A 25,964-nucleotide genomic window follows, 5' to 3' on the forward strand; every position below is an offset into this window, starting at 1 on the left:
TATTAATATATATATTAATAAAATTTTATATTATTTTATTATAAAAAATTTAAAAAAAAATTAAAATTATTTATAATTATAAAATATTATTAATTTTTTATTTTATTAACAAATTTTTTTAATATAAAATATAAATAAAATAAATGAAATTAAATTAAATATAATAAATAATAAATAATTATATATAATTAAAAATCTTTTATTTTATAAAAATAAAAAGTTAGATTATTATATATAAAAATAAATAAAATATTAATTTTAAAATATTTAATTAAAGATTATATTAAGTTTAATATATATTAAAAAATATATATTTATTAAAAAATTATAAATTTATTATAATATAATTTTTTTATTTATTATCAATTATTTTTAATATAATAAAATATAAATAATTAAAAATATTAATTTTTTAATATACTTTTATTATATATTTTATATAAAAAATATATTAATTAATTTTTAATTTTTTATATTTAATAAATATATTTAATTTATTTTATTAATTATTAATTAAATTTATTTATTAAAAATATATTTTACGTTTAAATTTTTAAAATTAATAAAAGATTAAATATTTTTAACAAATTTTACCATATAAGTTTATAAATACGTAAAAACGTTTACGTAAACTTATAAATACATACATTTTTTTAAATTTTAATTATTTTTTTTATTTTTTCAATTTTTAATAACATTGTAATTATATTATAAATTATAATTTTTTATTATTTAAATAAATTGTTTATAAAATAATAAAAATATATTATAATAATTTATTTTAATTAGTTTAAATTAAAAATTTAAAAATGGTTTAAAAAAATGTACTTTTTTAACCACACTTTTTTCCAATTAATTACACTTTAGCACACCTTTTTAAACCATTTTTAAATCTTTAGTTTAAAGTAATTTTAAACATTTTTCATTTAAACGGCCATATTAATAATATTTAAATTAATTGAAAATATAATAAATAAAATTTTTATATATAAAATAAATATTAATTTAATTATTTAAATAAGTTAATTATTATATATAAAACGTACGCGTTTTAAGTCAAAATTAACTATAATATTAATCGTATGTAATAATTATAATAAACATATTAAAACTTATAATATTATAACGCAATGTTTTATAAATATATAAAAAAAGTTAAAAGGTTTAAATAATTAAATAAATAACTTTAAATTAAAAATAAAAGGTATTTTAAACGTAATTATAGGTATAAACGCATAAATATAACGTTTTAAAACTATTTAAACATTAAAACTTACAATATTACAACGTAATATTATATAAACATACAAAAAAATTAAAAAAGTAACAAAAGTAAAAAATTAACTTTAAATGATTAAAATAAAAAGTATTTTAAATATAATTTTAAATAGTTATAAATAGTTGTAAATATAAACGCGTAAATATAAACGCGTAAATATAAACGCGTAAATATAAACGCGTAAATATAAACGCGTAAATATAAACGCGTAAATATAAACGCGTAAATATAAACGCGTAAATATAAACGCGTAAATATAAAGTTTTAAAATTATCATATATTTAAACGTTAAAACTTACGATATTATAACGTAATGTCGTATAAATATGTAAAAAAAAACAAAAAAATAACAAAAGTAAAAAACTAACTTTAAATAATTAAAATAAAAGGTATTTTAAACGTTATTATTATTTATTATATTATTATTAATATAATTTTATTAAAAATTTAATTAAAAGTTTAAACGTATACCGGTTTATTTTATATTATACGAAATTAACTAAAATTAAAATTCGAAAAACGCCTTTTTTATAACCCATAAATACAAACATATAAACCAAGGGTTTTATGGCGCTTATAACGCTAATAAAAAAAGAGGCGAAAACGGGCGAAACCCGCTCCTCGAATTTTAATTTTAACACATTAAAATAAATAATAATATATTTTATTTTAAAAAAACATTTTAAATATATTTTTTAATTTTTATATATTAAAATTAAAAGTTTTATTTTAAAATTTAAATAATCTTTTTTTTTAATTTATTAAAAGTATTTTATTATTAATATATTAAAAAAAAAATTTATTATATTATTTATTATAATATTATTAAAAATGAAAATTATAATTTAAATAATATTAGTTTTTTTTATATAATAATTATAATTTTATTTATTATAATTTTATTAATTATATTTATTTTAATTTTTTAAAATATATTAATTTTTTTTCAATTTAATTAATAAATTTAATTGTTTAAATAATATTTAATATATATATATTATATATAGTTTTAAAATATATAAATTAAAATTAATAAATTATATTAATATAATTATTATTATTTTTATTAAAAAAATACTTTTATAAATAATAATAATTTTACGTTATAATTTTTTTAATTTTTTTAAAATAATTAATAATAAATTTCTTTTTAATATATTTTTATAATAAATATTTTTTTAATTAATTTATAATAATATTATAATTTTTATAAAAATTTTAACAATAATATAATTTTTATTAAATATTTTAAAATAAAAAGCTTTTAATTAAATATTAATATTTGTTATTTGTTATTGGTAGGCCATTTTTTGATAAAGTTATAATGAGTTGATTTTTTTAAGATAAATATACTGGCAAGCCGAAGGTTTACCAGTAATTTATAACTAAGTTTAAAGTTAATTACATAAGCTAATAATTGGCTATAATAAGCGGCGTTTGCCAGTTATATTTAACTTGTTTTATTATATTTTACAATTTTATATTAAATAATAAATTTAATTTTAAATTACATTTATATATTTAAATTTTAATATATATTTAAATTGATTTTTATAAATTATATTTATATTTTATTTTTATGATTTTTATTATTTTTTAATATTTAATAATATATTTAAGTTAAATATTTCATATTTTTTATTAAAAATTTTAAATTAATTAATATTTTTTATTTTATAAAAAACTTTTAAATTTATATATATAATAAATTTTATAATATTATTTAAAATTTAACAAAATGTATATATTTGCAAGTTTATACAAGTATTTTCATGTATTTACAAATTTATATAATAAAATTTGTTGGAAATATTTAAATATTTTAATAAATTAAATATTTTAATAAATTTTAATTAATTATTTTTTTATTAATTTATTAATTTTCTATCATTTATTAAAAAAGTATTTCTTAATTTTTTATTAATCATTTATTAATTATTTTTTATTTTTTTATTAATTTTTTATAATAATTTTTAAAAATTTAAATATAAAAAATATTTTTAACAAATAATAAATAATTTATAAAATAAAACAATAAAATTTATAATAATTATAATAATTATTACTATTGATATATCTTCGTTTTATTATCAATGGTTTATTAATATATTTTATATAATTAATATATTTTTATTAACTTTTTTATTTAATTATTTATATTATATTTTAATTTATTAATTTTTATAATTTATTTAATTTTATAAGTTAATATATATAATTTATATTATTACTTTTATTTTAATTAAATATATATGTTATTTTAAAAATTACCACCATTTTTACCATTTATATATATTTAAATAACTTTATATTAAAAATTTATATTAAGTTAATATTTATATTATAAAAATAAAAGTGTTTTATTTAAATACAATTATTTATTATTTGTTATATTTAATTTATTTTATTTTATTTTATATAAACAAATTAAAAATTTATTATAAAAAATTAATTAACATATGAATTAATAAAATTTATATTGTTTTATTATTTTAATATATTTATAATTAAAAATAATTATAAAAAAATTAATCGCAAATAAAATAAATAATAAAAATTTTAATAATTTTTTTAAATATTATTTATATTATTTTAAAATTTTATTTTAAAAATATTTTTTAAAAAAAATAATAAAATGTAATTAATTAAAAAGTGGTATAAAAAAAGGTTTTTTTTAAAGTAATTTTCAAATTGTTAATTTAAAGTTACTTAAAATAAAACCGGTTGTAAATTCGGGGAAAGTTTTATTTTATATTGTTAACGTATAATTAACAGTATTTCCTTCCACTCTTGGATACAATTCAAATGTAAAAGTTGTGGATACTTTGCTTGTAATAACCTGTGAAATTACAGCTTCTTTCAACATGACGTGTGAACCGTCTCTGTCCCAGTGGCTGTTATAAGTCTAGTAATCATTAGCTTTGTAACATCTTCGTATTTAATAGAAGTTTAAATGCTCTCACCCCTCTAGCCTGCTGAAGAGGGCCCAAATATTGCGTCCAGTCATCGAATAAGTAAACACCGTCGTCTCGTAACATCTTCACGGCAGCTAGCTTGTATAGTCCTCTCCAAGTGATGGGAATTCGGATATCAGACCCTGACACGGCCTGTGAAGTGGTTGATCCTAATATAGGTAGGTCCCATTGGACAATCTCGACAGTTGCCTCTGCACCAGCGGAGAACGATACAGTGATATTTGCCTTGCTTCCTGGATCGGCTGTCGGGGACAAATACTCCGATAAGAAAGCCTTTCTTATTGTAACAGCGTCGTTCACCATGGAGTAGTCTCTCGAAGCCGTGAGGACTTTCCCATCTGATGTCTGGATGGATTTGATATTGTTTCCATTCAATATAAATTTTACGGTTTGATCCGTAACATCCTCGCCTGCTTTATGAAATATATAAGCAGAACTAGATTGTTCTTTAGCAGACCCGTCAGTTGTTGAATCCGATAAGCTGTTCGACACCCCTTGTACGGCGTTGTTGATAATGTCAATGACATAAGGGTCACGCCAAGTATGGGTGGCACGATCTAAAGCGCCATCGCCGTTATCCCAGAGAATAATGGATGTGTTATATTTTCGAGCAGTTCGTGCTACAAAGTCATTATACTTCCTTCTTGCAGCTGGTTCCAATAATGTGTTAGCCTCAAACTCGCCAATAACCAGTGGCACGTCGGTGAAATTTCCTCGGATGTTTGCGAAGTCAGCTTCAAGACTCTCCTTGTCTGCGTCGGATCCCCATATAGTTTTGCCCCTATAGAAACAGGTTAGTGGCATAGGCCAACAATCGTCTTCCCTCTCACCCACCAAGCTTGGAATATGAAGTCATCTAAACTAATAATTAGTTTTAGTGCTATAGCCCCGAGGATTTTACTTACAAGGACCATAATAGTGATATTGAATAGCCCAAGGATTGGAATATCCAGCCGGAGCCTTAAACCAGTTTGAAGTTTTAATGCTATCCATACTACCTCCAACCAATGTGACAACACGTTGTGTATTAAATCCTCCGGAGTCGGCAAGGGCCTTTAGAAACAGCTCGTTCATTCTATTTATTTTGGACCCATCTTCAGCCGAATTCGTCGGGGGTTCGTTGATTGGTTCAAAAGCCAGCCTGGAAGATCTGCATCCAAGTGTTTCCCCGATTTGGAGCCAGGCACTGTATATCTTCTCCTCAATCATTGTAACATTAGCTTCGGGTGCTGTTACATCAGCCCATTCCCAAGAGTCTAGTCCGACGTAAGCCACTAAGAATATCTTCCATATCGCTATACATACCGTGGTGAATATTCGTGATCACATATAAGTCTCTGTCCAAAGCCATATCCACTACCTCGGAGACTCGCTTAAGCCATGCTGGGTCAATCGTCCAGTCAGGAGATTTCCCCGTGAAATGGTCCGCATATGTCACTAATAGTCCGTTTAGTCTCATGTATACTGTCACTGTATATGATTATAGGGCTCTTACCTGGGATTCTCACGCTCTTGAATCCGGCGGCTTTGACGTCGTCAAAAGTTGACGCGATCACAGGTGGATTGTTCCAACTACCCTCATTCGGAACTGCGTCCATCGTATTCCCGAGGTTCCAGCCTGGGTTCATGGCGGATATAAAGTTATTAGCAGAAATCGGCTGAAAGTCGCCTTCACATGAAACGATAGCATTAGACTCTCCGGGGCTGCGTTGAGCGGCAGCCCAGCCCAGGAGTGTCCATCTGATAACAGCAGTGCCCTTCATGATACAGACTATATAGTTGATGTGGGTAACACGAGGCTAACTGATTTTCTAGATATATGTAAACCAAAAGGAAACGTCGGACAAGAGAATACTTGGAGTTATATGTAAAATTATACCTCGATACGGGTTTACCAAGTTTATCCAGGTATGTTACCGGATTGTGCGGTTCCGCAGTCTCTTTAAGCACTTCTCCGGAAGTGGAGAGCTAGCGTTGCATAGGAGAACCTGACCTTATTCATTTTTTAAAATGAAAGTTTCCATATTTGTACCTATATGCGCGTGCAGATATACCAAGATTGAATTGACAACTACTGCTATTCGTAAGGATTTGTATTTACTATGTATAAGTAATAATTATTACACGGGCAACTTGATTTGTTTTGGTATAAGTAAAATAAATGCCCCATTGCTTAGATATTAAGGAGATGAATACGCAGGACAGAATACTTGTCTGGTATATACCTACCTAATGAATATAATGAATAGTAGAAGAAACATTTTAGATAATCAATTAACCTAGTTTGCCCTCAATAGCAAAAGGGAATAGCGTCGGAAGATTTAGCGTTGTTCATCGAATGTCGCGCCCGCCGGGCGTCGAGCATTAATTGAAAAATACTACTCGTTTAGGAGTATTTCGGATCGAGTCTTTAATCTTGCCGGACAAGTTGCTTAAACTAGTGCATAACGCCTGGAGGGAGCGACGTTCGACAAATTGCATTACATATAATATAAACATTTAAACTTAATTACTTTTATTATTTTAAATATTTCACTTTAACTAATAATATAATTATATTTAAAACATATAAACATAAATTTATAAATGTGAAAAAAATTAAATTTAAAAAAAATTGTTTAAAGTAAAAAAAAAAAAAAGAAAACCTCTTTTAAAAAAGAAAAAACAAAAAATGAAATCACTTTCCAAGGACCGAACGCGGATCGAACGCGTGACCTTAGGATGATTGCTGGAACTGCAATCCCACGCTCTACCGCTGAGCTACCGGTCCTCCTAATTGATAGTTATTTACCCCACTAATTTGAATTATATATTCAGCTACACTGTAAAATAGTCGTTTCAGTGGGTCTTTGGTTAAAAATGACCAATAATAAAGTGGACAAAACAACAGTATATTATAAAATCAAAATTTACACGTTAAATCAATAACTTTTTAAAGATTTCATTGACCGGTTAACTGGTTTCTAACATGATATAGCTTAAAATTACACAACAGCTTTTCCGTTTTATAATAATACAAAGGAATCTAGTTAAGGATCATGTATAATACGTGAAATCCCTTTAAGGAACTTTTACAAATCATCGAACTTACCTCATCGAATTAAACTATAGCAGTTGCTTTTATCAAGTCCTTAAGGGCTTTGGACATCAAGGCGATATAGTATCATAGAAGATGGGATTGGCAGTATTTGGCTGTAGTGGTCACTTATTGGTAGGTAGGTATTTGATGTCTCAAGTTGCTCCCCAGATGTCTTCATATTAAGCCAAAGAGAAGTAGTCCTAAGTGAAACTTATCTATAATAATTGCAATTGATTTGTCATTTATTCAATAACATTGCCCATAAAAGGATTATCTGGCAGCCATACTGGCACCGAATGTGGTCCTCATTGAAGTGACAAGTCCTATTATCAAGTTTCGTTAGGAGCGACATGAAGTACCGTAATGGTGCGTGTCTTTCTTTAATATGCTAATACTATCCATTAGTCCATACTCTACATATTATCTCTTTTTCCTTAATTTCACTATTATACTTTTCACTATTTCAAATACTCTCCTCGCTTGTGACTGGGTTAACCGGTACAGGGTGCATCTTGGACCCCTAGCTTTATCCTGCTTACCAATGTTTATGTCCTCACCTTGAAAATATTAATGTGCGTCTTCCTCCTGTAATTCGTCGAGTAATTTACAAACTGTCTAAGATGTAGCGTGATGTAAAGCAATTTAAGCTTTTGGCGGCAACTGTGCTCGTCTACGCATATGTGCAGAGGGAGTGATAGGCGATATGTGAGGACTTTTGCCGGCGACAAAGAATCCACTTGTTATATTTGCCGGGTTGGGAAAGAATCTTACTTGCCACCTATTCCATGTGCAAATTAAATACCCATGTCACCGGCAAAATAATTATAGTAATGCGGATGAGACATGGTTCCCCCATGGGGACGATCTGTACCACTTTGCCTCTATTGCAATGTAGCCTCTCAACTACCGCGACATGCAGCATGTATAGGAATATATTAGTTTTGGTCATGTTAAGCGGGCAGATAGATAAGTGGCCATACATGAGATTTCACAAGTCTTCAAGTACAAGACCGCACTTATAAGAGCTAACCGGACACCAGGCTTTGAGACCTGCTTCGTTTGCTTCGCCTACTTCTGCACGCCTCTACTGCCGAGACAAATCCGCCGTCGAGATGAAGTCGCTCTCCATCGCACTCGCGCTCGCTGCGCCAGTCCAGGCTGGTCTGCGTTTTGGATGCTCATCATTGACCACCCAACGTCTCGACCCTGTTGTCGAGCCTGGCAACAACCCCTCAGCCCATGTCCACCACATCGTAGGCGGAAATGCCTTCAACGCCACGATGACTGGTGATGTTGGCGCGAGGGCTACCTGCACCACATGCGAGATGTCCGAGGACTTCTCAAACTACTGGACTGCGGTGTTATACTTTAAGCACCCGACCAATGGTAGCTATCACCGAGTTCCGGTGACCAACAATGCTGCTCTGGCACCTGGTACTAAGGGTGGCATGACTATTTACTATACACCGTACGATTTCACCACCGACAATTTGAGGAACCAGCCCATCACGGCTTTCAAGCCGGTGAGTATCCTGGATGTCATGTTACGGGCTGGGATTTTAATATTTTCTAGGGTTTCCGTATGACGGTTGGCAGCCCGACAACAGACACCCTCGATCAGGCTAAGGGCCACATTGGTCTGCGATACAATTGCCTACAGACCACCCTCAACAGAGGTCCGGAGATGGTGGACTTCCCCGATAGGCCCTGCCCGGGCGGTATCTTCGCTGTTCACCACTTCCCAGCGTCAGTAACTCACTATCCCGAAACACATGCTTATAATAACCATGATTAGATGCTGGGATGGCAAGAACCTTGACAGTCCCGACCACCAGTCCCACATGTATAACACCATCAGGTCTGATGGCTTCACTAATGCTCCACCGTGCCCGGCGTCGCACCCTGTTCGGATGCCCCAAGTAACTTACGAGACCGTTTGGGACACCACCAAGTTCAACAGCATGTGGCCTTCAGGGACCCCCAACCCATTCGTGTGGAGTTTCGAAGGAAGCAGTGGATATGGCACTCACGCCGACTACATGTTCGGCTGGAAAGGCGACTCGTTGCAGCGCGCCATGAACAAGTCCGAATGCTTCTACGATGGCTGCGGCTCCATCACAAAGCAAACCATGGCGGTGGCCAACCAGTGCACCGTCCCTGACATGGTCGGCGAGGAAACCGATGGATGTAAGTTTTGGATCATCCCAGGAACAATGCTTAGGCACTGACTTGTTATAGGGCTTGACCACCTTCCGGGCATGAAGATGTAAGGGGAGTAAACCAGTAAGTATTTCATAGTGGAAGTAGTGATGACTCTCCGCGATTCGAAGTAGAAGCTCGTTCGTTTCGTCTTATAAATCCATTGGGTTATGGTCCGCCTTGGTCAAGAGAGCCCATAGTTATTTAGAAATGGCGCTTCGCGTCATATACCTGTAACACTCTTTTGGGACATGATGCTAGCAACCGCACTTATGTGAATGCTATAACGCTAGATAATTGTGTAGTTGAAACACGCGCGCAGAGCTAATACTCCGAGCGTCTTGGACAGGATACTGAAATTGGTGTAGATACGTACGATGCACGAGAGTTGGAATGTAAGAGCTATTGAGATATTTTATCTGGTAAGCCTGTTATACTAACTATAGCTACGTTTAACATTTGATGAATGAAGGGGTTTCTAGCTATCAAGCTTGAAGCCGTGAAAAATCAGAAGTCACTCCAGTCTGATATCGGATTCCCACCGACCCTGAAAGTAATAACATAGAAACATGGCTGAGAGAAAAATAGATAAGATGTCATCAACTAGTTGTCATGGACAGCGGGGTCTTTTCCGCCGCCCTCGAGTTCCTCTTCTCCATCATCATTCTCGACGTCATCATTGCGCTTTTTATTCTGCTGGCGCAGGAAGCTCTTAAAGCCACGACTCATCTTAACTACAGCCCTTAGGTGCTTTTCAGTGACTATGATTCTATCTTTATTATTCTCAAGTGCCTCGGTCTCCGCAAGCGCGGTGGCTGTCTGAAGCGCATTGCGAATCTCGCGGCCATTCCAACGCAGGCTCTGCACGCCTTTGCTCTCATAGGCGTACTCGCGCGTCGCCACGCTGATATGTACTTTACCATTGCTATCGTGTTCAAGTCGCTCAAAGCTATTGAGCCAGATCTTTTCCCGGTCAGCATCCGTTAGTGGCTTGTAGTGCAAGGCTACGTGGATACGTGACGTGAAGGCCGAATCAAACGTCTGTACTCGATTTGTGGTTAGGAATAATACTCCTCGGTGGTATTCAAGTGCTCGTAGGAAGACTGAAACTAGCTCGTTCCTCGATATGTCCAATGTGTGTCGGGCCTCGAGGTACACATCGGCTTCATCAATCAATATGATGGCACCGTAGCGTTCACCTAGTTTCAAAAAATAATCGAGGCTCCTCTCTACCTAATCCACAATCTAGGGTTAGTAGATATTTGAATGGCGACAGATTTCTTTTTTGCTGGAAGTGGATATAGAGCGAAACATATAAACTACTGCCTTGAGCAACTCGCGGGTATGACACCCTTTTATATAATAATGGGGAGCGTTGAATACTAACATTATAAGGGTCGATGTTAAGGTCACCACTCGTGAGCGACAGCAGAGGACGGCGGGTGAGCTCTGCAACACATTCGGCAGTACAAGTCTTGCCTACGCCTGGAGGTCCGTGGAGGAGGAAGATCCGGCCTTGACCCTTGTTCTTGACGAAGTCGTTTGGCCATGGATTGACCTGACCATGGGTACTGGCAAACCTACCAATTAGTGACCGGACCGTAAGCTTTACCTCGTCATCTAACACAAGATACTTGAAGGCTTCCTTGTCAAACTCGACATATTGGAGATTCTCAACGTTGAAGTGACCCCAGCGTCGATCCCGGAGTATGAATCCTGACACAATCTTACTCAAGAGTATGTAGTAGAGGTCGATCTCTGGTGGTGAGTCGCTGGCTGGGTCGAGATCGTGGAATTTAGCAAATATGCTCAAATTATCCTTTGGATTTGCTTTAGCACAAGTACTACAGGTGCATTTGGGGGCGAAATAAGGCAGTTGGTCTTTGGGCGGCGACTGGAGACAATGTGGGGGAATGTGTGTTCGTAGCTGACGGTTCTTTCTTTCAGGATGATTAAAGGAGTAGTGTGAGAACCCGACATTGTCAACAATAACACGACTTTCCAAGTAACCTGTAGCGCTTGGATAATCCCAGTCAAAGCCAGGATCCTTTTCGACTAGAAGCCCGTTATAAGCCATATGATTTGGTCCTTTTGAAAGTTCCCAGACTCTCTTTCCGAGTAGAATTTGCTTGGCCATAACTTCCTTGGGAGTTAAATTGTCATTTTCACCCTGAAAGAAACGAGCGGGAATAACGGGAAGGTTTTTAATAACTTCTTCTCCATTGAAAGGGTCGATTTTAAACGCGTGCATGGTACGGCAGAATCTTTCCGAGGTATATGCAATATTCCAACACTGGACAGTATATGGAATACTACCACCATTGACGGATGAGCCGCCAATGACATTGGAAATGATGAAAGGAGTCCACTGACGGTCGCGTTTGGCATAAACGACATCTCCAGGCTTCAATATAAGCCAGAGGTTGTTGAAAGTGGCTAGAGGCACTTTGCTATTGTGTCTCTTCTCTTCTTCATGAATCTGGGCTCCCAAGGTTTTCTCAAGAAAACCAAGTAGTACATCGATGTGCTTAGCAGTTGTAAGGACATATTCATCATCGTGGGTCTCTGGTTGGTTGATCTTATAACGGGCAAGCGCTGCTTGGTGATGGGCAAGCATGTGATATGGTGCATTAATAGTAACAATATCTCCGAGGAGGGTCGTATTGGGATAATACTCCACCACAGCCCTCAGCGCATTGATTAGATGGATCGAATTGATGATCATAGATGTCTTTTCAACTCTGACAATATCCACCCTTGGATTTTCATCATGCTCTGGTTCGCGAGCGTGGCGACAGGAATACTCATCATCCATGTCAAAGTCGAAGCCAACATGGTTAACTTGCGGTCTATTCTTCTTAAAGGAGGTCGTGACTTCGGTTACGATCTCGAGGATAGGCTTTCTTGTCGAAGCCCCCCCTCCGTCAATGTCATCCAGGTTAATATCGACAGGTTCTCGACTACGACGCACTACCATTTTTATCAGCAAAATTAGTTATAAGCTCTGGTGCTGAGACGGCTTACAATTAACAAGCTTCCCACCAAGTGCCTTGTACTGGAGTACATAACATATATCCGGAACATTGTCCTCGGTGATCTCTGTGGCTGCGCCATCATTGACAACTGATTTTACAACGAGGGCTCTGAGTTTCTCAATATTCTTATCATCACCTAGCCTAATAGCTATACCAGAGGGGCCAACCTCTTCGAAGCTAGCAACAGAGCTGTTGTCATCCATCTTATGGATGTCTCTGGGGTGAAAGAGTTTGAGATATTAGAAAGATAGAACGTGAAAGGGAGTGGGAAATGCTTCGGCGGGAGATTAACTAATTTATATCTTTCAACGCATTATAGCCTTACATCGGTACTTAACTAGGTACCTAGCTATGCAGGCTACAGGCATTCTGTGATAAGTAGCTCGTTACAAGGCGGCAGTGCTGACTAGTCTGCCTAACTATGCAGACTGTGCCAGTAGCAGAGTAGCATCGTTAAACAAGTGAGACTGCGGCTAAGCCGTGAGACTCGAATATGCAGCTTTACTTTAGTCTATCCAATAAGACGCTTCGATGACACTATGTCACATAGACAATCAACGGGGTTTTTTAGCCAAGACTTGGAACATTCCGCGGAAGTCTTTGAGCAAGGCGTAGGTCAGTAGCCGTAGGCTACAGCCGACATGATGGTATTGTATATTAAGTATTTGAATACACATACGTTAGTTCTGCACGATACTCCTTCCCGAAAGAAAATTAAGATACTCAGAACCCTAAGTAGGAATTATGCCGCTTGTCTTCATAGTTTGTTCAAATATCTGTAGTGAAGCTTCCGGTTCTATATTCAAGTTAGCATTTTATACTATTGTCAGTCGGGTTCGGGTCTAGTTAATCCAAACGTACGATAGAACGGCACATTATGCCCTGCTTCAAAGATACGCATGAAAGTTAAATTATCGAGAGACTTGAATACTCCCTTTTGCGTACCGTTGAGAGTGTATGGTGTCATGTCCTGGTTCGCGAACGTCTTCTTTCCGGGCCACTCAATTGAATCTGCCACTCTTAGAGTCCCGGGCCAATTAGAGACGTAGTCAGCATCACCTGTCCAAACCACCACCCTGACACCTGCTTGCACGACAGCCGAGAGTTGGGTCATGAATGAACGTGCATCTACCACTCTTATCAGTACCTCACGTAGTATGTATGAAAATGGATAGTTATACCGTCACCTGAATAGATGAAACCTGCGGCCCCGGCCTGCTCCGAATAGTTTGCCTTTGCCCCAAGAGCTTCCTGTACGTCAAGTCTTTGTAAGTATGCAACATGTGTCGAAGGGGCTCGAAATGATGGGTCGCGAATGTCGCCGAGATAGAATCCTGGATGGTCTTTATTTAGAACGCCAATTATTGGATATTCGATCTCATCCATATATGACTTCCATGCAGCAAAACAAGCATCAGTCGTACCGACATCTGTACATCGATCAAGCGTAGGCTTGCATTTTGTGTCGTACCGCGTTAGAAGCTCTTTATAGAAGGTCTCATTAATGAGCTGTCTGTACGAATTGTTGTACAAGTACTCGATGTTAGCCTTTTCTTGAATAGTAGCATCGAACCATCCGTTGCTGACACCCAGGGCTACTAAGCGGATCTCTTCGGCATGAAGATCGCCTCGAGAAATTGCGACGTTCTGGCCCAAGATATAGCTCGCGAACTCGGGTCCATAATGACCACCGTATGACTCGGTGAAGATACCAAAGTCGCGATTTTCATATTCGGGAAAGCTGCTGTAAAAGGCTTGAAGTAGATTCCAGACTAGAGGAGCAGCCGCTTTAGTCGAATTGACAATGGCGGTACCATATGAGAACCCGACACCTATTGGCTGGTCGATGTAGAGCATGTTGGCGTAACTATTGAAACTGTACGGGTTCAAAGACGGTAATGTTTCGTTATTGACAAAATGACAAGGCCCATTTTGGGTGAAAAGTCCATATTCAGATGCGTCCCCCGGCCCACCCTCGAAATATGCTACAAGTGGTGCCTGTCGAGGATTCTTGCGAGCTTCGAAGAACCTTCAAGGATGTGTCAACTCCATTCCCTCAACGCTGAGGCCTGTATCGTGTTAACCTACCAGAACCACATGTTCATGCCATCACCCACCGAGATGTACCCAGAGTACTGATTAACACCCGGTGTTGTTTCGCAGATGCCCGAGTTATTGACAAACGATAATCTAGACTTCGTGGCGCTGTGCTCGAAAACATTGTATTTGATCCCATCCTGCTCCTCGAAGTATCGTTTGTTCGCAGTGCTTGGCGAAATTGGGCTGGCGATTGCTGACGCAGCCAGAAATACGCCAACAGCCAGTTCAAGTATCCACCGCATCGCGAAAGATAGGGCATTTACCAATCGTGAATCCTCTTGGCCAAATAGTAACAACTTCCTGGTATTAAGAGGGCATATAATACACGGCGCCATCGCGACCTTTAAATGTTAAGCTTAAATGAGCTTCGTAGGCCATGCGCATGTTCTAGCATGAAGATCCTTCTTTTAATCCTATACCCTGGCCGCCAGGATAGTGCATAGCCACATCATATGCGGACTCTCCCAACACTTGGCTAACAGGGCTAGAAATTAGACAGGATATTTGTGAATTAATTATATCTTACCAGAATCATCTTACCGTAGATGGTTTTGGAGAATAATGGTTGCATGGCCCTAGCGAGTAACCCCTACATAAGATAAAAGAATCGCGGCGCCCGTGTATAATGAAAAGTTATACATATGGAGAATTATAATAAATGGAGAGATCCATAGGTCTATTACTATCAACTGGGTTTATAGAACAACTAACTATGTAAGACTTCATAGTTATGTCTTGTTGTGATCTGAGTAGTTGTACGGCTTTAAGACTCCGGCAAATAGTATGACGGCTGTGGGTCTTAATATTCGGAGCCGAGTTTCTTGATACAGTTAGTCTCGTTCGGGGCTCAGAACAGCATCTCTTTTCCACGCTTCGCGTCTCGACTCTCTCTTTTCTCACTATTATTCAAGTATCGTCCTATTTGCCCCCTTGAAATAGATTAGAGCGGGGATTTTGTCTAGAAGGAAGTCCCGTGATGGAGATATTGAAGAGTTGCGACTCGTGCAAGGCACGAAAAGTGCGATGTAATGGTAAGCCTCTAACATGTATAAATTAATAACCATTGTCGTGACATTGGTAACTTGAGGCTCAAGTCAATTCACAGGGTACCCCGGCCCTTGTAATCACTGCGTTGTAAGTAGTTCAACCATGATGTCTTCTTTGCTAATGCCCCGCGAAGCGCCGGATGGCGCAGTGCCATTTCAGTCGTAGGAAAATGCCCCAAAGACGAAATGGTAAGTAGAATACTATTAATATAAAAGACTCCTTGGGGGTTTTATGGTTTATTAAGGTTGATAATAGTAAATATCGCCCTCACATCTCCTGCGCCACCAAAAACCCAGCCTAAGCTAAGTGCGCCTCGAGTCGCTGAAAACGTAAAGTCTTACCCCAATATAACGACCCTTGATAGAATCGGGATTGACTTATACTAAAGACTCGGCGACCTCTGCCAGAACTGTACGTCGATCGTATACTAGCCACAGCCGGAACGGCCAGAGCTCTCGGAAACGAAAAACCATTCGCAGTTAAAGTACACCCTTCTTTAACCCCTATTGTACAAACTACTCTACTAAATGCACCAGGGGATCGGACTAGTCAGCACGTTGTGACCACTCCTACTAAGTTGATAAGTTGCTAATAGTACTCAACCCAGTTGGAAACGCTAGCTTGACTTTCTTTTCTGACAATCGATTGTCATACTTATCTTCTCGCTTGAGGAATGATAAAGTAAACCGGTTAGTCCAGAGAATATCTTCTGTGATTGCTTCTCGACTGCAGCATCATGGTAAGTGTAGGTAGCGGCTCAAACAACTCGTTAGAGAAGCTAACTTGCATTTATAGCCAATGTTGCGACTCCGGGTTCTATGTGTAGTATAAGAGGGGATCAGAGAGATACTCTCGCACTTCCTGATACGGCCGAGGCAAATGCCCATATCAAATGTTATTTTCCTTAATCTCTAGTTCGTTGATGCAGTCTGTCTAACTAACTCACCAATAGTATACTTTGAGCGGATCCATCCCATCTACCCCTTCCTCGACCAAAAAGATTTCGAAGCTATGGCTCACGCCCCTTATTTCGCTGACCGTCTAGCGCATAGTAAAGCTCTATACGCTCTATATAACGCGGTCGTCGCCCTGGGATGCCAAGCTGGGAGCGGAGGAAAATTCGAACCGGGTAAGGGGAGGGCCTGGCAGTATATGACAAAGGCACTCGCCGTCCTGCCGGACCTCTTTTCACTGCCAGATTCTCTAGATGTTCTCCAGGCAATGACTGCCTTGACTATATATTCCCTCAGGTGTGTGACTCGGCTCGTAGCATTGGCGTCATAGATATGTCGCTATCAGAACCACCCTGGGCGTTTGCCGCTGACTCTAGATGTTGCAGCATATCATGTATAGCAATAGAGCACTTCATATTGTCTGAAGCTGCAAGGAGAGCACAGAATCTTGGGCGCGCCAATTTAAGGGGCAAGGCGAGAGTTGCGTACCATAGGGCATTTTGGCTTCTTTATACCGTTGAGAAGATAATTAATTTTCATTTTGGGAGGAATTCTGTATGTCGATCCCGCATTGCCATACTCCCTTATCCAAATACGAAGAACAGGTACTCTAACGCAAAACCAACGGCTGCAGATATTCGTTGATCATGATATCGTGATCCCAATCCCATCCGTGCCCGACGCGATTGTAGGGGAGCTCGACTGGTTTCTCACAACTGCGAGATACGCGCGTTTGCTGTCAAAAGCTATGACGTCTCTGTTCTCTATTTCCGGTACGGAGAACCCAAAAACTTATTACCTAGCTATAATCGACCAATGCGAGTCCGAGCTAGAGGAATGGCGGATGTCGATACCAGCTAATATTCGACCGAGTGAACCGTACCGGACGCACACGTTACAGGGCATATTGCTTCGAGCAACTGCTCTTGGAGTCCATTTACTCTACAACAGTTTTAAATTGAGTCTTTGCCGAGCGACGCTGTACTTGGCTGCAAATACTAGTCATGTTGTAAATCAGGCCCGCCAAGCTGAGAGCACGAGAAACATGATGGAGACATCGCGGTCCGTGTTAGAATTGACGGCTTTCATTGACGTGGAACCAAACACGCCACTATGGTAAGTTAGACAAATCGGACTTTTATATTCCTCCTAGCTAACTCCTTGATAATAGGATACTAGCTGGTATTCCAATTGTCGCTCTCTTCGTACTATTCGACCTAGTAGTTACAAACCCAAAACACGCCGAGACGGCAACAAATCTCGCTCTTCTTGACATGGGTGGCGGCCACTTTAGTAGGCTTGAGTATGCGAGCGGCGGTGGCCTCCCTGGTTCTTTGATTGGCGAGTTTGCACATATTGCCCGCGAGTATGTAAATACCATAAAGAGAGAGGGCATATCGAATCAGATTGTTGACAAACAGCCACACATATTGACGAAATCGCCAACCGGTACCTCGAGATCTCTTGGCAGACCAGGGCAACCACCTCGTGAAAACAGCATCTCTCATGTATTAGACCTATCTCCAAATGTCGAGTCAGCACAAGTGGGTACTGACCCCTATTTAACACCTAACCTGTCCGCAATTAATAGTGAACAGGTACCAGAAAATCTTCTTTTCGATGCATCCTTACCAATCGACGATGCTTTATTTTTCCCAATTAATGACGGGTATTTTGAAGTGGACGACGAAGTCCCTCTCGGCACCGATATCATGGATCTTTTCAACTCAGCCATGCCGGGTATAGACCCGTACTATAATCCAATGATAGGTGGCGATCCCCAAGATTAGGATGTCTTAATGAGGAAATAAAGGTGCAGGGTTGGGTAGATTTCACTACGAAGAGGTCGAATTTTATATATCTTACGCATCGCACTTATTGCATAGCTAGGTCACTCCTGTTTTATAGCATTGGTGATTGCGTACTAGAGTAAGAGATTTTAGGACTTGGGAAAATACTGCTATAATATGACGAGGTTGCACATTTCAGCTTGAGAGCAATAAAAGTTATGATTTGAATAACGTATAAGAGCTATTCTTTGGTATAAGAAGGTAGGAATCTATAAAATTATATCCCAAATTACAAGACGTATCTTATCTTATACTTTATTTAAACATATTTAAATACTTTGAGATGAGAAGCAATAAAGACTTTACGTAGCCATCATATCTAAGCACCTTTCAAACCACAATTTATTACACTTTGATCAAAAGTTTAAATAGGTCTTATAATGTATAGTTATTTAGAATAATCAGCCTAGCAAATGGTATCAAGACCATAGTATCTTCAAATATGTAAAGTGCCACGTAACTAGCCTCAGTAACTTAGCTCATTGTATCCCATAACTAGCTGAGCTACTGTATTAAGCGATCTCTAAACTACAGGTGGCGGAGGTCGCTTCTAGTTCCTTAATCAACATTGTTATACATCTAGATCTCATGCACCTCAAAATGACTAATTGCCTCTAAACAGGTAAATAACATTAAGCTTTTAACAAGCCAAAGCTATCAATAAAGAGCACTACAATATCCTTGAACTTTTAGAGATAACATTTCATTGCGGATAAAAGCAAACTCCCAAGTGCCTTTAAATAAGTATAACTATACCTAGGTATCTATGAACTATACTATTAATTCAAACCCACCTAGTTGGTACTTGACTCGATAAGAAAGTAGAATGGCAAATTAACTTTCTGCTGGGGTTTTTCATGTGGTAAACTCACACAATGTTCTATTTAAGAAGGCAAGAAAATCTTAATGAGCAAGAACTATCAAGTTTGTCTCGTACCCTTATGTTTGGCTTCGATTACCACTTGAATAGCGCTTTAATGCGCTTATATTAATATTACTCAATATATTCCACCTATAGTTGATATATTAACATATCTTCTTACAGGAAAACGTTTCTAACAAAATTTTCTAAAACGGTTCATACACACTGGTTAGTTACTCAGTTTCGTGCTAAGTTACCCTTTACTTATAAGATTGTTTTATGCAACAAAATTAAGTCCAAGATCCGTGTTACATCATCTGCGCCAAAACTTCATCAGTGACCTCAAACCACAGTCTAATGCCATAGACGATTATAAGGTATGTATATTGCCTCTTTTGTACTCATTCTCTTAAAGGGTCAGAATATTCACCTCTTGCTCGTATTGAATTAGATAAACGTAACGTTTATTTTATTATGTTGTTTATGGTAGAAAACCTGGGTTTCCCTTTCATATTAGCAATAAACAGAACTAATGGCAAGCTTGCCCTTTAGTGAGCGTTTCCCTTCCTAGCCTCCCCTATTACTATCGTCATACGTTTCTATACTAGAAGCTGCTTCCGCTTTCTACCTTATACCGGGCGTCAAAGGATTTCCTATATTATCCGAATTTAGACAACGGTAATGCTAGGATGTTACTATTTTCACAGGGCTTGTCCGCCTCTAATCGTTTAGCACTCCTACCTCTGGTATATACGGACCTTGCTTACCATGAACTACCTCGATATCCAAGACATCTCCGTATGTATGTTCTGAATTATTAGAGTATCCCATAGCCTAAGGGTTGGTAAATATGACTCGTCTCGATCGTCTCGGCCGTCTTGACCTTCCTGGCGTCTGGACCAAGCGGTCGAGAAAGACGTCGCCGACATACCTACCAGTTATGTCACATGTACATGCTAGGACATTGTATCATCCTGCTTTGCGTACATAGCTGAAGTATCCCCCACAGTTCTTCCAAAATTAACCCTAATTACCTGCCACCTCCTTCTAGGTTTCCAACTTTGAACATCACAAAACCTTGGCGTCTTCTTTCCCTCTGCGTGCATACCTGACGCCCTATTTCCTATAATTATTATCCTCGAAACTCCATGTTAACGAAACCAACTCCCACTCTTTTCCTTCAAGATCTTCATCGTTAAGGACTACGCAGCAGCAGTATTTTGTTTCCTGTTACGTCCGCACGTACTCAATCTCTTAGGATTCTTATTTTCGAAACTCCACCCTAGCAAGACAAGTCCCACACCTTTCCCCCCTACGGCCTTGAGCATCACGCAGCTTTTGCGTACACGACCTGCTCCTAGAAAATTTTATTTTCAAAGTTACACTCCAGTAACATACACCTCGTTGTCTTCTAGAATTTCACTATCGAATGTTACACGGCATTTCTCCCACCGTCACTTTTCATTCTCCTTTACATGCACACTAGTCTTGTTCATCGAAAGCCTTATTTGAAAGCTCTATCTTGGCTCTGTTTTTAGATCCCCATCATTGAACATCACACGGTACTTCTTCCTTCTAGATTATTACTCTTCGACGACACGTATCTACATCTTGTTCCACTCCGAGTACAATATGGCAAGCAACGAGAAGCTGGAGGCCATCATCAAAGATATGATGGCCAAAAGCCATAACCGATTCAAGCAGATGGTCATCAATATTGGAAATATGGCCGATGTTGGCGAAGACGACGCCTCTGGGATTGCCGATAAATTCAAACAAGAGATGATTCAGGCATTCGGTGAACTCGTCGACAACAACATGGAGGCCATCACAGCCGCCATGAAGAAGCAGCTTGCCGGTAATGGAAGCAAAGACGAGACTAAGAAGCAGTTAGATGCTGCGATACCCCAGGTTCGCAAGCGACCTGCGAGTGCCCTGAAATCCCAGGAGCGCGCCCGGAAGTGTAAGTTAATCTTACTTTTATATTAACCCAATACCTTAATCTCTTACTAACACTATATTTACTTTTAGCATCACGGAGAACCCCCCGTATGCCCCCTCCCGTATCCGCACGCGGCTATACCGCACAACTTCGGCCCGCACGCTCCAAGCAGTTCATAGTCATTTCAGATGACGAAGATGAAGATGAAGATGAAGTGAATGGAGGGGATGGGGTTCCTGCCAAAGTCCCCGGCAATACCCCTATAGTATGATTATAGGAGTGTTATTGTTGCGGATCTGGTTATTTTCGTTCTGGAGACGACCATATTGGTCATTCATGTTGACTAGGTACTAATATTAGTTAGTTCCATCGAAGATTTCTTAGAAGTCAAGCTTTAGTCGAATGACATAGCATGCATACTTTGATGTTACCTCCTTATGCCCTTGCTCTATTGCCGTGATATGTACGAATGCCTATGATGCTATACCTCCCTATCTACTGCCTACTCGCCGATCCCGTAACTCCTAACCCGGCTGAAGAAGAAGGGTTTTCCATTCTTGAGCGGGAACTCTGCCCAGTCATCTGTTTGCTTGTTGTAGCTCCAGAAACCCTTCCACGTTAACCTGTTATTGTTATTTCTATTTATGACTGCCGCCTTGCCTGTGCCCCGGAACGTAAGTTCCATGCGGTACATGTACTTCCCCACACCCTCTGTCTCGACGTACAGGTCACCTTCCGCGTCGACTAGAGCCATTCCTGTATTAGTATTATTGATGCTGTCGTTATTCTTATCCGCTGACGAGGATAAGCGCCAACGCCCTTTTAGCGCGGAGCCCATGACGGCGGAGGGCAGGTAATGGGGCCCAGAGCCACCGCGGTGCAAGGCCACATTATCTCGTGTAAGGTGATGCACGACATGAGCGGGCTCGTCGGTGGTCAGTAGGCTGATGGCGGTGCCGTCGCGGAACAGCCGCAGATACCGATAGTAGGTTACGATGTGAACAGGACTATTCCACGTAACCTGGTGCGCTGATGCCTGTCCTGGGCGGATATAGTTCACCGTGCTGATGTAACACCCATTGAATCGCACCCTTGGGCGCCGCCGGAACATTGTCTTCCAGGATGATGCGTAGGGTCCAAGAAGTAATAGGTTAGTTGTTGCTCGACTCTCCTCCTGTCGCTGACGTGCCAGTTCCTCTAGAGTAAATACGTCATTAGAGTCGGCGAGTTCCTGTGTTATGCCTAGAGGCTCCCAGCTGATACCCCTTTGCCAATGGTAGTGCATCCCGCCGAAACCAAATTCGGGACCCAAGCAGACCCGTCGCCAGATTTGATCCTCGGTAGCTACCAAGTAAGCTAACCTCTTACAGACCCGGGCTAGACGCACGAAATCACCCACATCTGCGACCGCGACGTCTCGCAAGATATGAACGAGGATCTCGTCGGGCAGCATAGAAATGGGGCATGGAGGCGCTGTTACGCCTTCGCATTCTGGTGGTGCTCCCTCGATTTTGAGATTAGAGAAGCTTGTGATGAGGTCAGGTAGGGACAATGCGGGTGTTCCATCATCTAGGGAGTGATGGGCGGTGTTGGGAACGGTTACGGGAGCGTTAGATGGGTTGATCTGGCCTGGCTTTATCCAACGGCCTGGGAAGTGCTTATTACGGTAGGACTGGTCGACATTATCGTCCATGCGGAAGGCCTTTCGATAGAGTTGTAGACTATCGCCAAGTTTACCGGTCGTCTCCCTCTCGACGGCTTTTTCGTAGAAGTCTAAGGCGGTCTGGGGCTCTTGATCTCTATCCTTAGTAGAGTCTCCATCGTGACGGCCGAGCTTCTGACCTGTTACGGGTTTACTGGTATCTGGCTCATCGAAATGCTGGGGTTGATAGTATTCATCCTCATCTTCTACTTGTTGGATAGTCTTTGAAGTTGATTTTCTATGCGTAAATTCATTTCTCCTCGGAGGCCTATTGGTTGTTATAGTTGAAGAGGATCCCGGTTGATTAGAGGCTGTCCTCTGCTGCTGTTGAGAGCTAGCAGTATTTCTTGATCGAGCCGAGACTTCGGCTCGCCATTGTTCTCTAAAGCTCTCTAGCTCAGATTGTATCTGCTGGGTCGGTTGGTCCATACTGGCAAACTATGGTCACAATTCTATGAAGATGAATTTTAATGTACAGTACTTAATTAAAACCGGTAATTAGAGTAAAATCTGGCGTATCGTAAATACTTTTTATGTGGATATTAGAGAATGATTATGTATCTAGTGAGTATGAGGATTTTGAGGTGATTCGCGGAATATCGGATGAAGTTAAAAGTCGGCCTCTTGTAAGGTTGAGGTACAATGAGGTGCTCCGGCGTGACGGGCTAGAGCTGCGCGGGATGCATTATCTAAATCCATCTTATCGCCGAATGATAGTCATACATAGCTCTATGTATTCCGTACATAGAGGGGTCCTAGTGGGCAGTGGGTCAGCCTAATCGCTAGCTCAAGACAATCCGATTGGTTTTGACATCATGGATAAGACGATAAGGGTCCGTGCGTTACATTTATCGAGAGCGGTTCTCGATTTCCGCTGCGTCGGTTTGGAGTACCTAGCTCGGGCTCGGCCTGGGACCGGTAAATTCTCTTTAAAGAGATTAGTCTCGCTATTTTGTTCTTATGTATTAATGACGCGAAGAAAACCGCCTTCCCGCGATATCGCAGATATTCTTCGCCTCCCCTAATCTGGCCACTCACAATTTACAACGAAATACCTACGTAAAAATTTCTACATAGTAGTACAATACCTTTACAACCTATTCACTCACCATAATATTGTGCCGTCCTTTCTCTTTCTACAATAGATTGAGCTGTCATAAAGGGCGCCCCCGGCACAACCGGGGCCAGCGCATATAAAAAATGGCATCTAGTCATAGCTTCGCTGGCCACAACCATGACCGATTAGGAGGAGGCGAAGACGCTTTTGCGGGACAAACGATGATTTCGTCCAAAGATGACGGCAACGACGGGATAGATATCTCGGCGGGGCAGAAGATGCTTTCTGCTATTACTGGTAGTCTTCTTACATCGCTTCTAGGTAAGCCTTTTTTTCTACGTTATCTTAGCTACAGGGCTATAAGCTGATATTATTCTGTACAGTTACTCCTCTAGATGTCGTCCGTGTCCGACTGCAATCGCAAGGTTCGTCGTCATCCATTGCAGACTTCCAGAGACTTGCAATTTCGTCACCCAATGCTTTTCGGCCATCGAACCTTGGAGTTACAGCGTGTTGTCGAGAAGTGTTCTTTATGAATAACAATGCCGAAGTATGCGTCGCCGGACCGATTGAGAGCGTATCTGCTTCTGGGGAATGCGCCGTGGAGGAGGTACAGAAGAGGCGATTTAACTCGACTTTTGACGGTATGAAGAAAATTGCCCGCCATGAGGGCCTCACGACGTTATGGAGAGGTTTATCGCCGACGTTAGCTATGACCGTGCCCGCGAACATCATCTATTTCACCGGTTATGATTGGCTACGATATAGCAAGACAAGCCCTGTCAGCAAAATGACTAGGGAAGAATATGCGCCCATGGTAGCCGGCGCATCCGCACGAGTTGTTGCAGTTGCTGCGGTCAGCCCGATCGACCTATTCCGAACCCGACTACAAGCATCACCAGGCTCGACCGCAGCTGGCCATTTAGCAAATACTTTCAAGGGACTCCGAGAGATGGTAGCCGACAAGGGTTATAGCTCTCTTTGGAGAGGTTTAACTTTAACTCTCTGGCGAGACGTCCCCTTTTCGGCCATGTATTGGTTTGGCTACGAGACGATCAGAGGTAAGCTTACCGATGCGCGAGAAGGACGACGTGGTAGGCATTCGACTCGAGGGAATGACAGTTCAAGAGCGCGGCGGAGAACTAGGTCACAGAGTAGAGAGAGCCACGCAGCTACTTTCATGGACAGTTTTACTGCTGGTTGTCTTTCCGGTGCCTTCGCATCAACAATAACGATGCCATTCGATGTAGGTAAAACCCGACGGCAGGTTTATCAGGACACGTCGAATAAGGCTCTGCCTGCAGTGGAAAAGGCCATAGAACCGGAAGCTCAACATATGCTTCGTCTCCTCTCGCATATTTATTCAACGGAAGGACTGGCTGGACTCTGGAGAGGATGGCTGCCTCGTACGCTCAAAGTTGCGCCGTCTTGCGCTATCATGATCAGCAGCTACGAGGTTGGTAAAAGGGCGTTTAGGAGTATAAACGAACACAAAGCTCAGAAGCAGCACGAAGGTCGGGCTGACAAGCCTTGACATGTAGCATCACCCCTCTCCCCTCATTTCTGGATTTGCATTAGCAGGCGTTGATTAGAGTTACGATACCTTGCTTAGAGACCAAAAGGGACCGGGACCAAAAATTAGGGACGGTTGGACGGTTTGGTTTAATCACGCGATGCTCATTTAAGAGACGACTGCATAAATCGGAACGACCCTTAATGATGATTTGTATATTATGTTACGGAAATTAGAGGGAAAAAGAAGAAAAAAGCAAAAGAAAGCAAAGAGGCAATGTATCATCACAACTCGACACCCAAGCTCTTGATGAGCTTTTTAGACGAATTAATACGATGATAATTCTGACGATCATTATGAATTACGTAGAT

The 25,964-nt window shown here is 39.3% G+C and overlaps 7 protein-coding genes across 7 annotated transcripts; 3 read left to right on the forward strand and 4 right to left on the reverse strand.

The window, feature by feature from the left end:
- Positions 1-4,028: 4,028 nt before the first annotated feature.
- GL218_05928 (Endoglucanase B) lies at positions 4,029-6,017 on the reverse strand (the record flags this gene model as incomplete). Its single annotated transcript, XM_033582622.1, has 6 exons — positions 4,029-4,184; positions 4,243-5,035; positions 5,089-5,110; positions 5,160-5,510; positions 5,560-5,691; positions 5,750-6,017. The coding sequence occupies 6 exons, from the start codon at positions 6,015-6,017 to the stop codon at positions 4,029-4,031; spliced, it is 1,722 nt and encodes a 573-aa protein (XP_033434136.1).
- Positions 6,018-8,445: 2,428 nt separating this feature from the next.
- On the forward strand, positions 8,446-9,603 carry GL218_05929 (uncharacterized protein; the record flags this gene model as incomplete). Its single annotated transcript, XM_033582623.1, has 4 exons — positions 8,446-8,856; positions 8,907-9,079; positions 9,129-9,520; positions 9,572-9,603. 4 exons carry the CDS (start codon positions 8,446-8,448, stop codon positions 9,601-9,603), a joined length of 1,008 nt encoding a protein of 335 aa, XP_033434137.1.
- Positions 9,604-10,135: 532 nt separating this feature from the next.
- GL218_05930 (putative ATPase protein) lies at positions 10,136-12,770 on the reverse strand (the record flags this gene model as incomplete). Its single annotated transcript, XM_033582624.1, has 3 exons — positions 10,136-10,765; positions 10,920-12,502; positions 12,557-12,770. The coding sequence occupies 3 exons, from the start codon at positions 12,768-12,770 to the stop codon at positions 10,136-10,138; spliced, it is 2,427 nt and encodes an 808-aa protein (XP_033433893.1).
- A 528-nt stretch (positions 12,771-13,298) lies between these two features.
- GL218_05931 (Carboxypeptidase S1) lies at positions 13,299-14,909 on the reverse strand (the record flags this gene model as incomplete). Its single annotated transcript, XM_033582625.1, has 4 exons — positions 13,299-13,363; positions 13,429-13,695; positions 13,749-14,596; positions 14,656-14,909. 4 exons carry the CDS (start codon positions 14,907-14,909, stop codon positions 13,299-13,301), a joined length of 1,434 nt encoding a protein of 477 aa, XP_033433892.1.
- Positions 14,910-21,011: 6,102 nt separating this feature from the next.
- On the forward strand, positions 21,012-21,592 carry GL218_05932 (uncharacterized protein; the record flags this gene model as incomplete). Its single annotated transcript, XM_033582626.1, has 2 exons — positions 21,012-21,342; positions 21,411-21,592. The coding sequence occupies 2 exons, from the start codon at positions 21,012-21,014 to the stop codon at positions 21,590-21,592; spliced, it is 513 nt and encodes a 170-aa protein (XP_033433891.1).
- Positions 21,593-21,823: 231 nt separating this feature from the next.
- GL218_05933 (F-box protein pof7) lies at positions 21,824-23,452 on the reverse strand (the record flags this gene model as incomplete). The annotated part of the gene is made up of 1 exon (XM_033582627.1): positions 21,824-23,452. The coding sequence occupies one exon, from the start codon at positions 23,450-23,452 to the stop codon at positions 21,824-21,826; it is 1,629 nt and encodes a 542-aa protein (XP_033433890.1).
- Positions 23,453-24,223: 771 nt separating this feature from the next.
- Positions 24,224-25,614, forward strand: GL218_05934 (Solute carrier family 25 member 39; the record flags this gene model as incomplete). The annotated part of the gene is made up of 2 exons (XM_033582628.1): positions 24,224-24,401; positions 24,464-25,614. 2 exons carry the CDS (start codon positions 24,224-24,226, stop codon positions 25,612-25,614), a joined length of 1,329 nt encoding a protein of 442 aa, XP_033433983.1.
- Positions 25,615-25,964: the final 350 nt, after the last annotated feature.

The sequence above is a fragment of the Daldinia childiae genome (genome assembly GCF_008694065.1).
Source record: "Daldinia childiae strain JS-1345 chromosome Unknown Scaffold6, whole genome shotgun sequence".
Classification (NCBI taxonomy): Eukaryota; Fungi; Ascomycota; class Sordariomycetes; order Xylariales; family Hypoxylaceae; genus Daldinia; species Daldinia childiae.